Source organism: Bubalus kerabau, chromosome 16 (genome assembly GCF_029407905.1).
Source record: "Bubalus kerabau isolate K-KA32 ecotype Philippines breed swamp buffalo chromosome 16, PCC_UOA_SB_1v2, whole genome shotgun sequence".
In the NCBI taxonomy this organism is placed as follows: Eukaryota; Metazoa; Chordata; class Mammalia; order Artiodactyla; family Bovidae; genus Bubalus; species Bubalus kerabau.
The window spans coordinates 33081505-33097115 of record NC_073639.1 but is presented as its reverse complement, the minus strand read 5'-3'; the positions used below and the strand labels follow the sequence as shown (position 1 = coordinate 33097115).

Below are 15611 nucleotides of genomic sequence, written 5' to 3'. Positions count from 1 at the left end.
GACTCAATTAGTTTTGTTTTCCCACATTTAGCAGATTACTATGATCCTGATGTAGGTGGATGGGTTGGTGTGAGATTTTGTGAAACCAAAACGGACATATTCAGAATTCTTCCAGTGGACAAGTATGCCTTTGGGTTTGATACTCAATTTTGTAATCAGTGATCTATGTTCCGGATTATTGAATAGTATTTTCAACCTGTATCCCATTTTTTTTTCTTTTCCCTTTTGAAGCAGAATATCATATCGACTCATTTCTTTAAGGGGGGTCCATGAGAGAAGAGGGCTTCCCTCCTGGCTCAGAGGGTAAAGAATCGGCCTGCAATGCAGGACCCCAGGGTTTGACCTCTGGGTCGGGAAAACCCCCTGGAAAAGGGAATGGCAACCCACTCCAGTATTCTTGCCTGGATAATCCCATGGAGCCTGGTGGACTACAGTCCATGGGGTCCCAAAGAGTTGGACATGACTGGGCGGCTAACACTTTCACACTTTCATGAGAGAAGAGTGTTAATCTCCACTCCTTTTTTACACATAAATACCCCTGAATTAATCTGACTAATTTTATGTTAGTCTGCAGCTCCAGTTTTAGCATTAGGCTCAATTCTCCCTATTTGGAAGACAATGTCCCGTTCTGTAACACAGTGTAACATAAGGGTGGTGTCAACTTACAAATAATTACTGTTTCCTAATGAATTAATGCTTATTTGGAATTATCATTTCGACACAAACTTAGGTAAAGATGTGTTCCGGCTCCCAAACTGGATTTTCTATATTTAAAAATGTCATAATAATCCGCAGCTCCCCAAAAACTGTTACTACCAAAGAACTATTTATTTTTCCATTCAATCTAAAAATAAAACCTCTCACCCAAACTACATTCCTTAATAGCCACAGTTTAATCTACATAATTTTAAAGTAATTTGAAAGAATCCTTTTCTAGTGCAGTGATGTCAAACAAGAGTTGAGACTGGGAGAGTCTGAAAGGGATAATTTAAAAGGCCACCACCCTGGAGGTGTCTTGGAGACACTTCAAGAAAGTCTAGGCTCACAAGAGAGGTGAAGGAAGAGATTTTAAAAGCTGAAGCATGCGGCTCTTTGCAAGCCCCTGCTGACACAGGCCGAGCCTGCTACGGCGAGGGCCGCGAAGAGTTAACGAGGGACAGAGCCCCCCGCACCGCGGTTCCCGGCGAGCTCCCTCCGCCCTCCCGTCCCCACCCTCTAGTTTTGGCAAGGGATTAAAGTGCTCCCCCCTGTGGCAGCAGTGACCCAGAAATGAGTTTGATTCACACAGTCCTTCCTCCATAACAAGCCAAACGCCCGTCCGAGAGTGCCTCCCTGCGCGAGCGCCGGGTGTGTGCGCGCCGGCGAGAGCAGGGGCCCGCCCGGCTCCCCGCCCGCCACTCCGTCCGCCAGCCCGCCACGGCCCGAACTCATGCGGCGAGGAGCGAGCGGCGAGGAGCCCAGCGCCGCGGCCGAACCCCTCCGCAGCAGGTACGCGCGCGGGCCGCGGGGGGCGCGCGGGGAGGGCGCGCCGACCGAGAGTCCGCGCGTGTCCGCGTGTGGGTCCGTGTGCGCGTCCCGATCCCGCGGCGGCGGCAGCGGCGGCGGCTGCAGGACGAGCCGAGAGGCTCAGCCATATTTGATGGTTTTGTTGCTTTGCTCGGGAGTTCTCGGGAGTAATTTAATGCCGAAGGTCGCTGCCTAGTGGAAATAATATAGTACGTCATTAATATGGCGCCAAAAGATTGGGTTCTCGATATGTAGCGAAGGAGGGAGGGCCGGCAGCCGCCGAGCGCAGCGTTACTATCCCACCAGTAACTTGGGCATTGCCGGGGCGGGGGCCAGAGGAGGAGGAGGAGGAGAGGATGATTTTTGGATCCTGAGAATTGATGTGTGTTGGATCAGTAAGTTTTATTATGATTATTTTTCAGTTTTGGGGGCTGAAGACTTAAGAGCTTTTTCTTTTGGATTAGCGAAGAACATGCGGTTTTCAGGCGAATCATCAATTAAAACGCGTTCAGGAGTAGAAACCCAGTTTAGTTGGCTTTAGTTATAGAATTTTTTAAACAGCTAAAGTGCATTAGGTTGCATGGAAGTGGAAAGCATAATAGCAACTTGGTAGACAGATGGCAATGGCAGAACAAGGTCCGGGTACATATATGAATCCAGAGTGTGTGTGACCGTGGTGGTGGTGGTGCGGGGGAAGGGACGACGACTGTATAGTCAAAACATAGGTGTGGGTATAGGTACATCTGTGTAGGGTAGCTGCAGCCCTATCTCTTATCACCGCGTCACCACATGTCCAAAATATTCATTGCATCAATTCAAGGACAGTGAGGGAGGGGTGGGGGGGGTGCAGGGACAGTTTAGCAATTAGGTTCTTCCCAATTGGGTTTCCAGTGAACGGACCTTTTACTTATAGTGAGACTGCCTGTGAAGTGTAAAACCCTTTATCGGTGAAATTAGGAAGGAGTTGCATTGGTAGACCAAACTACCGATTAACCATGAACTTAAAACGGATTGCAAATTGCAACCTTTTGGCACCGTCTGCAAATTGTGAGGATGGTGTCGTGTCGCTTGGTCCGCCTGAAAACATGCAGTGTGCACCCCGGGACTGCAAGTTGCGAAGCCCTTCAAGTGCACGTGTCCTGTGCCTGTGAGTGTGTATTTGTGAGTTGGGGGCTGTTGTTCTGTAGCCAGCAGGCTTTCCGGGTTGTTGGCGCTGGCTTGCAAATGCGGGAGAGGGTTGGAATGTGGAATGTTGACCGGGGAACCGAATCCTGTCGGAACGGTCCCATTTGCTAGAGAAATTCGATCCCTTCCACCTCCTTCCCGCTCCCCCCGCCCGCCTGCGGGCAGGAGGCGGGGCCGAGGACGCGGCTGCTGCTCAAAGTGGCGGAGCGCGGCGGCGGGAGGCAGGTGCACGGCACCCGCCAGTGGGGGTGCCTCAACTTCCGCGGGCGTTTAAATAGCAGCCTCTCTCCCCTCCCACCGGTAATAGGTGACCTGGCGGCCGAGGGCGGCGGGGGGGGGGGGAAAGGGACGGGGTAGACCCGGGAGCTAACCTCCGCGGCACGTGGGCAGGTGCTGGGTGGCCCCGGGGCCAACTTTTGTGGCCCGCCTCTGGCTCTGGAGGAGAGGCGGCTCCATGTGGAAATGGGGACAGGCGGGCGGCGGCCGAGGCGCTGCTTTCTCAGCCGCGTCGGAGCGTCACCTAACGGTCCCAGCAGCGCTGCCGAGGCCCGGGGTGGGGGGTTTCGGGGGCGGGGACGCCTGGCCTACCGCGCCCGCGCCGCGGGAGCCCCGCACAAAGCCCGCGGCGCGGGGGCGGCCACCGCGCTCACGCCCGGGGAACGGCCCGAAGCCCGTCGCCGTCCCCGCGTTGATTCCGGCGGGCGGCCGCAGGCGTTTGTTTGTTGGTTCCGCGCCGCCTTCCTCGCCGGATGGCTTCCTGTGACAGAGGTGATACACAGTTTCCAGAACTGTCTGGGGGCGGGAGCGGGAGCCGAGTCCTCTCCGAGCTGCTCGCCGTCACCGCTGCTCCCGCTCCCATCACACAGCCGTTTCTCGCCGGCGCGCCCGCCCCAGTCTGAAGGTGCCGCCCGGGAGGGACTCGGGGAGGGGGGGACGGCGCGGCCGTTTCCAGCGGCGCAAGTGGCTTCTAGACGCGAGGGAGCGTTTGATTTGCAACTGGGGCCGAGCGGATTGGTGCAGCTGGCGGCGGCGGGGCGGGAGGAGCGGCGGCGGCGGCGGCGGCGGCGGCGGGGGGGGGGGGGTGGGGGGGGGTGGCCACTTTCAAATGGAGAGGGCGGCGGCGGCGGGGACTCGCTGCGGAGGGAGCGGGGCTTGATTGCGCCACGAGAAGGTGTCATCACTGCACCGGGGCTAATTCCGGCGGAGGTGCCGGGAGTTACTTTCCCCTCCTCCCGCGCTGTTGTTTCTGTCGCCTTGGGAGGAGGAGGAGGAGGAGGCGGCGGCGATGAGGGAGAGAGAGGGGGCGGCGCTGCTGCGCGGAGCCGCGGCTCTGCGCACAGCCCGGCGGGCGCCGTGCGGTGCTTTCTCCGGTGCGGGGCGGCGGCCCAGTTCTCCCCGCCCCGGGATCCCCGCCTTCCTGGGGCCCTCAGCTTTCTCTGTCCTGCCCCCCCTTCCCCCCTCATGGGCTCTGCATCCCAGAGTCCTCCGCCCCCGGCTCTCCTCGCCCCGGGGCCCCCTCCCCGGTCGTACCCCCGTCTCCCCGCCCCGGCTTTTCCACCTTGGGCGCTCCTCCCCGGCGCGCGGGGGCGGCCGTAGTCCCGGCACCCGGTGAATGCAACGAGCAAACAAAAAAGCGGGCGATTTAAACGTGCCTTCGAAACCCGTTAGGAATGCATCGTCACCACGAGACCGTTTAAAAGCAGCTTTGGCTGGTTTTCTAGTAACTAGGAGGCAGGCGCCCCACCTCGCTTCGGCGGGGGCGAGGGTCTGTCGCCTTCTATTTACCACAGCCGAGGGGGAATTTAAATGTTCTCTTTGTAAAGTGATAGCTGCAGTTGAATGACTTAAGACGGCTACGTTTTTATGAAATTGAGAGAGAATCTGAAGTTTCCATTAATGGAAATACTTAGGGGCTCCTTTCCCAAAGGTTTTTATTAGGTGAACTATTTTTCCTTTTTAGAAAACCCGCTGTGAACGACTAGCTCTCTAGTTACTTGTACCTCAAGGCTAATACCTTTCAAAGTTAATGAACTAGTTTTGAGATACAGAGAAACTACTTCCCTGGAAGCTGGTTTAGGTAGTGATCCACCAGTGGTTAGAGATTAGGAAGTTGTGTTTGACCAGATCGCCGCTAATCAAGATTTAATCACTTTTAGCTGGAGAAAGGGAGCGTTTAGTGTAACTATACACTGACAACACTTTGGATAAAATAATTTATTGTAGTAGAGTGGGCAACACATACTGGACAGATAAAGTGCGTGTTCTGTGTGTGACACTTGCTAGCAAATACCTTCACCCGAGAATTCTTAATGCCCTTTTGTCCCAACGATTTGAGTCTCATCTAATGCCACTTTTAAATCAGATTGACTTTGGTTATTTTGTTTTCTCCCTTAAGTTTATGTGTTTTTATATGTTATTTGATGAGTTGGCATACATACCTCCTCCTCACAGCAGCCAGAGATAAAAGGAGTTGCCTGAACTTGCAGTAGAATTTGAACTTGATTCCATCTTAAGGTCATAGGCTGCTTTCTAAGAAGAAAATTTGAGTGGGTTGTAACAGATTTTTAACTTTTACAAAGGTGGATGTATGTTCATTTAGAAAGAACAAGATTCCCCACCCCCCACAAGTTGCTCCTCCATCACCAGACAGGTTTTCAGCCCATAAGTGAATACTTTGGTTTCCTATTGCAGAGGTTGAAAGAGTAGCTATAAAGGGAAAATAGTGAGAAATGACGAGTGTGTGAAAAGTGGGAACAGGAGAAAAAACTTTTTGGACTTTAAGGACATGTTGTATTTTAGAATGAACAATTGCTTAGCCTAGAGACTTTGGGTAGAAGGATTAACTAAAAAAGCAAACAAAACTTGGAGGACTTGGTGAGAATACAAACACATCTCCATGTGTTTCACCTTCATAAATAATTGATTTTTTACTTCAAAAGAGCCCTTAGTGGCTTAAGGTATTATTACAGAAATGGTGTTATTTTACATGTACATGTTTTCAACTAGAGAAGCACATATAAAAACACATTCCTATCACCTAGAAATCATCATTTTATCATTTTCCAGGTAATTGTGTGTACATATGTATAATAAATCATACTGTCTGTACAGTTGTGTAAGGAGTTTTTTTTTCCTCCTGTTAGCTAGCTTGTCTATTTGGGATACATTCAGATTTTCTTCCTTGGCCTCCAGATATAACAGCAGCTTTGTCTAAAACACTGTCCAATCAAAGATCATTGCATCTCGTTATTTCCTGTAAGTAGACACTAATCTGTAGTAACTTTTTGACAGAACCTTTGACATTGAGGAGGCATGTCTTCGGAGTTAATCATGACTGGATTTGAAAAAGTTAGAATTAAAGTAGCATTTTTTTGTGTGTAATTTCGAGTCTTCATTTTGAAGATTATTTGAAAACTGTTTTAAAGAAATTTGCCTGATGTATTTATCTGCACACTTGCTGAGAAAAAAAATTAACTGTGTTTCAGTACTGAGGTGGTTAGAACAGCAAACATCTAGACATCAGACACTGACCAAGTCTTGTATTTTTAGGCATTGTCAGGAGTGAGGAGGAGACAGATGACTCTCACAGTTCTGCTTGCTTGCTTCCTTTCTGTTGGTGAAGCTCTTTCCTCAGTTAGTAATACAGGGCACCTGTTACACTATTACAGTTCATGGTCTATCAGAATTTGCATTGTATGCCCAGTTTTCCTACATGGTTAATAAAATAAGACATTCTCTAGAGGGAAATATAACACTTTTGTCAATATCTTGCTGCTTATTTGGATTGGCATTGAAATGCTTGACTTAATTGGTCAAACAGTGGGAGTTATACCAATGTTAAACTTCTTGGTCTCTGTTCAAGCCTGTGATAGTTAGAACACTGTTGCCTTGTTTAACAGTAAATTTAAAAAAAAAATTTCAAATAAAGGCTGACTTTGCTTGGAGTTGTTAGTTTCTTGGATTGTATCAGAAGCCTGATAGGAACCTTAATTGGCAAAGTTTTAGTTCCTGAGTCAGTAAGTTGTTTCCTTTAAAGTTTTAGTGTTCAGCTGGTTTTCTCTGTATTAAGACCTTGTTCAGTCATTAAGCTGTGTCCTACTCTTTGCGACCTCATGGACAGCAGCATGCCTGGCTTCCTTGTCCTTCACTGTCTCCCAGAGTTTGCTCAAACTCATGTCCATTGAGTCGATGTTGCCATCCAACCATCTCATTCTCTGTCACCGCCTTCTCTTCCTGCCTTCAGTCTTGCCCAGCATAAATGTCTTTTCCAGTGAGTCGGCTCTTCTCATCAGGTGGCCAAAGTATTGGAGCTTCAGCATCAGTCCTTCTAGTGAATATTCAGGGTTGATTTCCTTTAGGATTGACTGATTGATCTTCTTGCTGTCCATGGGACCGTCAGATGTCTCCCTCAGCATCACAATTCAAAAGCATTGTAAAAGCATTGTATCCGACTCTTTGCAACCCGCCAGGCTCCTTTTTCCATGGAATTCTCCAGGCCGGAATACTGGAGTGGGTAGCCTTTCCCTTCTCCAGGGGATCTTCCTAACCCCGGGACCAAACCCAGGTCTCCCGCATTGCAAGCATATTCTTTACCAGCCGAGCCACCAGGGAAGCCCAGGAATACTGGAGCGAGTAGCCTATCCCTTCTCCAGTGGGTCTTCTGACCCAGGAATTGAACCCAGGTCCTCCTGCATTGCAGGTGGATAGAAGCCTATTTGCTTGGTGTGTTTATACAAAGAATATTGATAGGTGATTGTGAGGGATTTATATTTTGGTATTTTCACAGATGGTTGGCTCTGATGGAATAAGTAAACTCTGTATTCCTAATAAACGGGTGAGTGCTCCTGGAGCCCCTTTTGCCTTTCAGTTGAAGTGGCATCTTGTTAAGTTTAGACAGGGCTGAGTGTCGTGGAACAGAGAGAAAATTTAGTCTAAGAGAATGTTGATTGTGACTCTGGCCATGTTATTGTGGCTTGGCCTTATCTAGCCTAGACTTTGAAAGTTTATTCAGGATGTCTTCCTTACCTGAAAGCAACAAAAATAGGAAGAGTCTGGGTATTTCCATTTTTGAGTCCTTTGTTAACTCTAGACTAGTGGTGTATTACGTACACTTAACAGATGTTCAAGGACCAAGGTTTTAATGAATACTCTAAAACAAGTTACATGTTTACTTTTTTTGCTTTTGGTTCTTCAGGTAGAGTTAAAGACTGTTAAGGTGATTGAGGGCAGTTGAAGTAAGTTCATTTTTTTAAACTTAGGTTCTTTCGGGCTGATTTGTTGAAGGAATTAAATCACAGTTTTCTCTTGTTTTGAAAGCACTTCCAGCTGGCAATAATATATAGTTTTTAATACTGATCTGCACAGGATCAGACATTTAATAATGTCTGCACAGGAGATTTTATTAATTTGAAAATTCATGACAGCTTCTAAGACAGTTTCTAAGCAGTTATTTTAAGTGAAGGTTTCACTGGGGAGAGTCCAAACTGAAGAATAAGATGAACATTTTTTTCTTTTATTCTTTTCTCCAGAGTATGCAGCAAGAATTGGCAAGGCTAACAAGTCGCTGGAGTTTGAGCTGCCTAGTTTGCGTTTGTTTAGCACAAAGTACACTTAACATGATTTAAGATTTTTCTTGATTAGTCATGGTCATTTTTATGACCATCAGTTATTTCAGTGTTGAAATAAAAAGATGCACTTTAGATGTGTAGGCTGAGTACTTGTGACTTGTAACTTTTTTAAGGTCAAGGACACTTGAGATCCAAAACCTGTGGGAACCTCTCCAGCAGAAAAAGTGAGTTACTCAAAAATTTGCATGTCATTTCAGGGTCTGGATGAATACTTTTAAGTGCATCCTTGGATTTCAATTTGGCATTTAAATTCTGGTGACTTCTTTTTATGATTTCTCTCTGATCCTTTTATATCACTGTTAAACCACACATTATAGTTAAAATGCCTGTCTAGAACAGTCATTTTTCTGCTTATTGGTTACTGGCTTGAAAATCAGATAAGTTTATTAGTTGTTATAACTTAGTGTACACTGGCCCCAAGAAGGAGCCTCAGGGGTTTTCCTTTGAGAAGAATTCACAAGTTTCTAGACATGGCTTTAATTTAAGTTGCTTAGAACACCAGCCTCCTACCCTGCCCTCTTACCCCCTTACTGCTAGTCTGTTGATCAGTAGCAGAGATCAGTAAACTATTTTAGTAAAGGGGCCAGATAGCAAATGTTTTAGGCTCTGTGGGCCTGATAGTCCCTATTACAGCTGTTCAACTCTGCCATCCTAAGTGCGAAAGCAATCAGTGGACAAAAAGTGAATGAATGAATGTGACTGTGTCCCAATAAAACTTTATTTACAGATAGTGAAATTTGAATCTGGGATAATTTTCAGGTGTTCTGAAATGTGATTCCCTCTCCCAAACCATCTAAACACATAAAAACCATTCTTATGTATTGAGCAACAGCAGGTTGTAGACCCCTAATTTATAATGACACAGCTATACCTATATATATATATATATATATATATATATTAAAAACCTGTACTATAGTATACATACCTGTAGAACAGTATATACCTGTAGTGTAGGATGTGCATGCATGCGTGCTGAGTCTCTCAGTCATTTCTGACATTTGTGACCCTATGGACCTTAGCCCGCCTGGCTCCTTTGGGTTGCTGTGCCCTCCTGCAGGGGAGTTTTCTGACCCAGGGATCGAACCAGTGTATCTTAAGGCTCCTGCAATGGCAGGCGGGTTCTTTGCCACTAGTGCCGCCTGGGAAGCCTATAGTATAGTATAGTGATACAGTTTTAGCTAGTCACCAGCTGGGACTGAATTCCGTTTCTGATAGGAACCTGAAACAACAAGTTGAAATCAGAAATTTGTTTGATAAATATGAAGGCAGTTGACTCAACTCAGGGCTGTGGCTCCTAACTCTTTGGTTCCTAGATAGCCTTTGAGGGTAGGATGTGTAATACAGGACCCCATGCACCTTGCAAAACACAGGTAGTCACACCCTCCCAGGAGGCCAGGCCAAGAGGCCCTGCGTGAGGGAATATACATTATGACCTGGGACTGCATTCAGAGGGAGACGTATCCAGAGGAGTGTGATGTCTCTCCACGTAGGGTGTGTGTCACACCAGTCGGAAGTGAATACCTGCCGCTCAGAGGACACGTAGCCCTGTGATAGTGTTCAGGGAACCACTCGTATGCAGTCTGTCCAGCTCTCCAGCAGGCAAAATGGCATTTGCAGCCATCTTCACATCAGCTTGCCAGGAAATATGTTTCAAGTTCTAAGTTAACAGACTGTTGTTTGTTGAGTACAGTTTAGTTGTCTGACCCCAGATAACATGTAGTCCATGGCCTTAATCTTCACGATAACCTCTTTCTAAATCTCAGGAGGTGTCCAGGAGCAGGAAGCCCATGGTCCCATCACCTGGGAGGAGAATGGATGGCACAGGTCTTTGATTCAGCCTCTGGCTTTGCCCTAGACCCATCATTGTGTCTTTGCTCTTGCTGCTTAACCTCTCCAGAACTTACTGTACGTACTTCCTTTTAAAATTAGGAAAGGTAAATTACCTCCAAAACATTTTCTGGAGATTAAGTTAGGATTTTATGTGTTTCTTTGGGGAAGATGTCCTGTAGACACAATCCATGGCTGAGACTGTTTTCAGCTTTAGCCTCAGAGACTACTTTGCAGACCTTGCTGCTAGGTTTTGAGACTGTCTTATGTTTCCGTGACTGTAGTAACAGGACTTGTACAATTGTGATGAAATGTTTGTTTTAATATATAATTCAGATGATGTGTAAATGGAGTTTTTGTTGTTATTGTTAAGTGAGTCATCTAGATCTTCTAGTGTACAACATTGGAAGTCTGAATTTTTTTTTTTAAACTGTACTTTAAAATTTTTTGGTGACTTAACATTGTTAGTGGTAACTGATAGTTTCTGACAACCGTCTATAATCAGGGAACAAAGTTCCTCAAAACAGCTGCATTTCAGCCTGTGCACAGTGTAATTGTCATTAGCTGGTTGAGTCTGGTTTCTGCAGAAGCTGCTTTGTATATCCTGTATAAGAACATCTGGTTTGAGCATTTAAAAATCTTTTAAAATTACCCTGTAGTCACTTTGCATTTATTGGCTTATTCTTCCAAGAGTCAGATAAGGGAGTGTAGACTCCTTTCCCATCCTTATTTTGACATTGGTTCATTCAGAACTATCTCCTGCTAACTAACGCTTAGTTTTTGTTTTTTTTTTAAAGTGTAACTCTTCAGTGAAGTTTTAGAGTTTGATCTGAAGAATGTGTATGTGTTAAAAATTAGAATTTGGTTCAAAGATCCCAAGGCTGAATGGAACACAAACATCTCATTGCAGTGAAATGTTACATAAAAAACTTTCTTTTCATATATTATGAAGAGGTTGGTCTTATGTTCGTTTTCTCCAGTAATTTGTTAAAAAAGAAAAAAGTGTGAAAAGAGGACCTATAGGGCAAAATAGACTGCATCTTTCATGTGAATTTTGACACAGTGATAGCACTGTGTTAAGTGTTAAGGAGGATTCTGAGGTCACGCCTGGGCTTGTGGAAAAAAAGAATGACCTAATTTATTAACCATGCCTGCCATGGGTTGAGGAAATGGTGTGTTTGGTAACCATCTCTGGAATGTAGCCCCCCCCCCCCCTCAAATAGTACTGCTCTTGAAATGGATAAGAGGTTGAGTATTTATTTGACTTTGAATTCTTTAAAGGTAGTTTAAACCCTAGTTTTCTTGTCTGAGTTAGTTTTTCTATTCTTAACTGCATATATTTTTAGTGACCTGCTACTGGCACACTGGCTATTCTAATGTTTTGAAAACTTTCACTTTTGAATTAAATAATGAATGAGTGATAGTAGCATTTTACGGCATTATCCTATTACCTTTTCTATTTTTTTCCTCCTATGCTATTTCATCAGGTATTTTAAAACAAGATAAGCCTTTGATGCCGCATCTCAGGAAGGAGGTGGAATATACGTAGTTTATTGGTAGCTGCTCATTTTAGGCTGGTGCCTGTGTGGGGCCAAGAAGCTGTGCTCCCAGGGTCTTCTATAATGTGAGGAGCAAGAAACAACAGTTCTGGATTTTAAATCTTTACTATTACAAATAGCATAGTGCAGGATCATGGTAAAAAATTAAAATCATCTAAAATGTCATTCAGTTCAGTTCAGTCACTCAGTTGTGTCCAACTCTTTGTGACCTCATGGACTGCAGCACGCCAGGCCTCCCTGTCCATCGCCAACTCTCGGAGTTTACCCAGACTTATGTCCATCTAGTTGGTGATGCCATTCAACCATCTCATCCTCTGTCGTCCCCTTCTCCTCCTGTCCTCAGTCTTTGCCATCATCAGGGTCTTTTCCAATGAGTCAGTTCTTCACATCAGGTGGCCAAAGTATTGGAGTTTCAGCTTCAGCATCAGTCCTTCCAATGAATATTCAGGACTGATTTCCTTTAGGATGGACTGATTGGATCTCCTTGCAGTCCACGGGACTCTCAAGAGTCTTCTCCAACACTCCAGTTCAAAAGCGTCAATTCTTCGGTGCTCAGCTTTCTTTATAGTCCAACTCTCACATCCAGACATGACTACTGGAAAAAACCATAGCTTTGACTAGATGGACCTTTGTTGGCAAAGTAATGTAGGTCATATGCTGTAAAAGGTCATAAATGTAAGTAAAATTTCCCAACCTCTTTAGTCTAGAATTCTGCAGTCACTCCAGGAATTCTGAGTAGATGGAAATGGGTAGAAGCTCAGGGTTGGAGTCCATGATGTCTGGTTGCTTATATTGTTTGGGGTGAATTCATGGAAAGAGAACAAAAATACATCCCAAATACAGATGGTTGGAATATTTTGTCATAACTGCTCTTCAGGTGCTGACTCTAATTGTCATCAATTACAGAGACCTAGGAGGGATTTAATAGATTATTTTAGGGCTCATAAACAGAGATTGGATTACTTATAAAGGCAAATGGGAGCTGCCCGTGATTCATTCAGAACCACTCACATTTATAAATTTCTTAGTCTTGAAAAATCTTTTATTTACTTTTAAAGTCTGGTTTTAAAAATAATTTATAAAGAACTTAATGGTAAACTAGTGTGTTACAGCACTTGGATTTTACTAGTAACATTCACAGGGATGAATATTGCATTTATGATTATCTGGGCAGTTATTAAAATCTTCTTTTTGGTAGCGGTGGTAGGTTATTTGTTGCTAATATAAACTCTTTTTCAGCTGAATATTTTCAAGTAGATGTCTCTGCAGAGACTGCAGTAGCTTGGGCACCATGTCCTTTAAACAAATTTTGATATATGACATTATAACAGACACATTTTTATAAGTTCTTTTTTTCTGAGTTGAAATATTTAGACAAGATTAAAGCTTTTAACACTTAAAGATCTAAGCAGTTTGTCAGTTATATCAAATCTATGACTGTCTTTTTGACCAGATATAATTTTCTGGTTAAAGTGAGAAATCTGGGTTTGAGTTACAGTCACACTGGTATTTTTAAACTCTGAGCATTTGAATTTAGATAGTTGTTGTTAATTTGAAAACTTTATGTCTAAGAGATTAATGTTTGCTATAAAAACTGAGATAAGAAACCAGCTGATCTTGTTCACATTCATTTATGGATAAGAGATTACTTTGAAGTATAGGTCATTATTATATTTGGGTGTTTTATTTGGGGTAATATATAGTCATTGAATGGAGAAGGCAATGGCAACCCACTCCAGTATTCTTGCCTGGAGAATCCCATGGATGGAGGAGCCTGGTGGGCTACATTCCGCAGGATCGCTGAGTCAGACGCGACAGAGCGACTTCATTTTCACTTTCACTTTCATACTCATTGAAGATAAGAAGCAAGAAGATCTATTAAGAAACTATGAGTCTTTCTTTATGGGGGAAGTATTAATAGTCTGTGACCAGTGACTAAGGGACCAAATCATGTTGCATAGTGTTGAAAAATAATATTTGAATGTCTGAACTTAGCAAATAGAGCCACCTCATTACAAAATCTTTTGTCTTTATGTAAGACTTCTTGGTGTCTGAAAGTCCGTTCTTTAATGTATGTTTTTATATTATACATATGCTAAATATATTTTAAAATATAGTACATTTAAATATTAGATTATTAACTTTGACAGAGCGTGGAAGGACACCTTATAAATTTGAAAATAAATAGAAGTTACTCCAGTTAAAGGTGAATTAGATATTAAAGTGAAGTGTCTCAAATTCTATAAAGCTGAGTTGAACATGGGATAGAGTTTACATACAGGAACTCGTTCATCCATCCTGCATCGCGTGGGTGTGTTCAGTCACTCGGTCGTGTCCGACTCCGTGGCCCCATGGACTGTAGCCCACCAGGGTCCTCTGTCTGTGGGATTTTCCAGCAAGCTGGAGTGGATTGCCATCTCCTACTCCAGGGGATCTTCCTGACCAAGGGATCGAGCTCAAGTCTCTCAACTCCTGCGTTGACGGGTGGATGCTTTACTGCTAGTGCCACCTGGGAAGCCCCGTTCATCCACTGCATTAGTTATGTATTAAGTGATGCACAGAGAAGGAATATGTAGGAGGTCTTTGAGTACTTTCTAGAACTTCTTGAGAGTGAAATAAATAAGAATGAAAACATACTGGACAAAATTGATACTTTGGAAAAAATAGCCTTTCTGCATATAAACCATAAGCAATGAAAATCACTAGGGTGCAATCCTTAATATAGCTGTAGCGTTTATGGCCTGATAAATGGTGCCTGTTCCACCACAGAATAATTCTAATAACTGGACAGTTCCTCAAATCTGTCTTTTTCCCAGGTGTAGCACTGAATAAACATCCTGAAATTCTTAATCATCTTATTTTTTTGTAAAAGTTCTTCTTTCTGTCCTCCAGGGTCATTTCTCATTCTTTCTTGGCTAGAGTCACATACCAGTCATGCCTCCCTGTTACCACACCCAGATCACTAAATTTGTTCCCTTGTAAATTCCTGAACCACTTGGGGATGGGTTCCTTCAGCTAAGGGCTGCTCTTAGTGCCTGCCGGTTCCCCACTCTAATTTCAGTCCAAGGAAAACATAAATTTGAAGGTTTTGAGGCAGCTTGCTGTCTCATGTACATATCCTGTGAAAGTGTTAGTTGCTCAATCATGTCTGACTCTTTGCAGCCCTGTGGACTGTAACCTGCCAGGGTCCTCCATACCAGGCAAGAATGCTAGAGTTGGTTGCCATTTCCTTCTCTGGGAAATCTTCCTGACCCAGGGATTGAACCCAGGTCTTCATAACAGTTACCACACTGCAGCTAGTTATCTAGATATCTGCTTACTGTATCTGCCTCTGGGCCATTCCCTACCTTGTTCATCGTATCTTTGGCATCTACCTTGATACAATTGAATGAACATGTTAACTAATCCACTGCTTTTTAACCCATGTGGCAGGAGAGGCTGAAGGAGAGCGATCTGCATGCAGGATGTTACCTGTGCTTCCCGAGGAGATGATGCCCTGAGCAGCTACCACATGCGCCTGGTTGTCTCGGCTCATCCTCCCTGTTTCCAAAGGATTGTCACTTGACTGATCCAGCCAGGGTCTTTGGCCAATGACTTCCTCTTACTTGGCCTTTCTAGGCAGTGTTCAGATTATAATCATGCTTCCTAGGTAGTTTTTTTGCTTTTTGGGCAAAGTCCCAAATGCCTAATAATTAGTATTTTGTCTGCTTAGCTGTTATGGTTCTCATGGCAAATGGACGCTCCAGGCTCCTGTAAATTGTATCACTTTGAAGCCAGTTTTGATGAAATCAGATAGGATGTTAGAAGAGCCCTGTTGAGGACTGGACCCAGAGTTCCAGGGGTGCCTGTTGTAGCTGCCCTTTGAAGTCTTTTTTTTTTTTTTTGAAGTTTTGCTAAAGACCCA

General features: G+C 44.6%; 1 protein-coding gene across 8 annotated transcripts in view; it reads left to right on the top strand.

Moving 5' to 3' along the window:
- JADE1 (jade family PHD finger 1) overlaps nucleotides 1-15611 on the top strand; it is a 300977-nt gene that overhangs the window by 245447 nt on the left and 39919 nt on the right. Inside the window, exon 7 of one of the 8 annotated variants that reach the window (XM_055550174.1) lies at nucleotides 1307-1488. The exons of 3 other annotated variants lie outside the window; for them this stretch is intronic. In XM_055550174.1, the coding sequence (XP_055406149.1) occupies nucleotides 1307-1488 (182 nt within the window). Of the gene's footprint in view, nucleotides 1-1306; nucleotides 1489-1714; nucleotides 1902-2873; nucleotides 2999-3290; nucleotides 3460-15611 lie in introns of those variants that run through there. 4 more of the 8 variants (XM_055550179.1, XM_055550178.1, XM_055550181.1 and 1 more) reach the window with 4 other exon arrangements.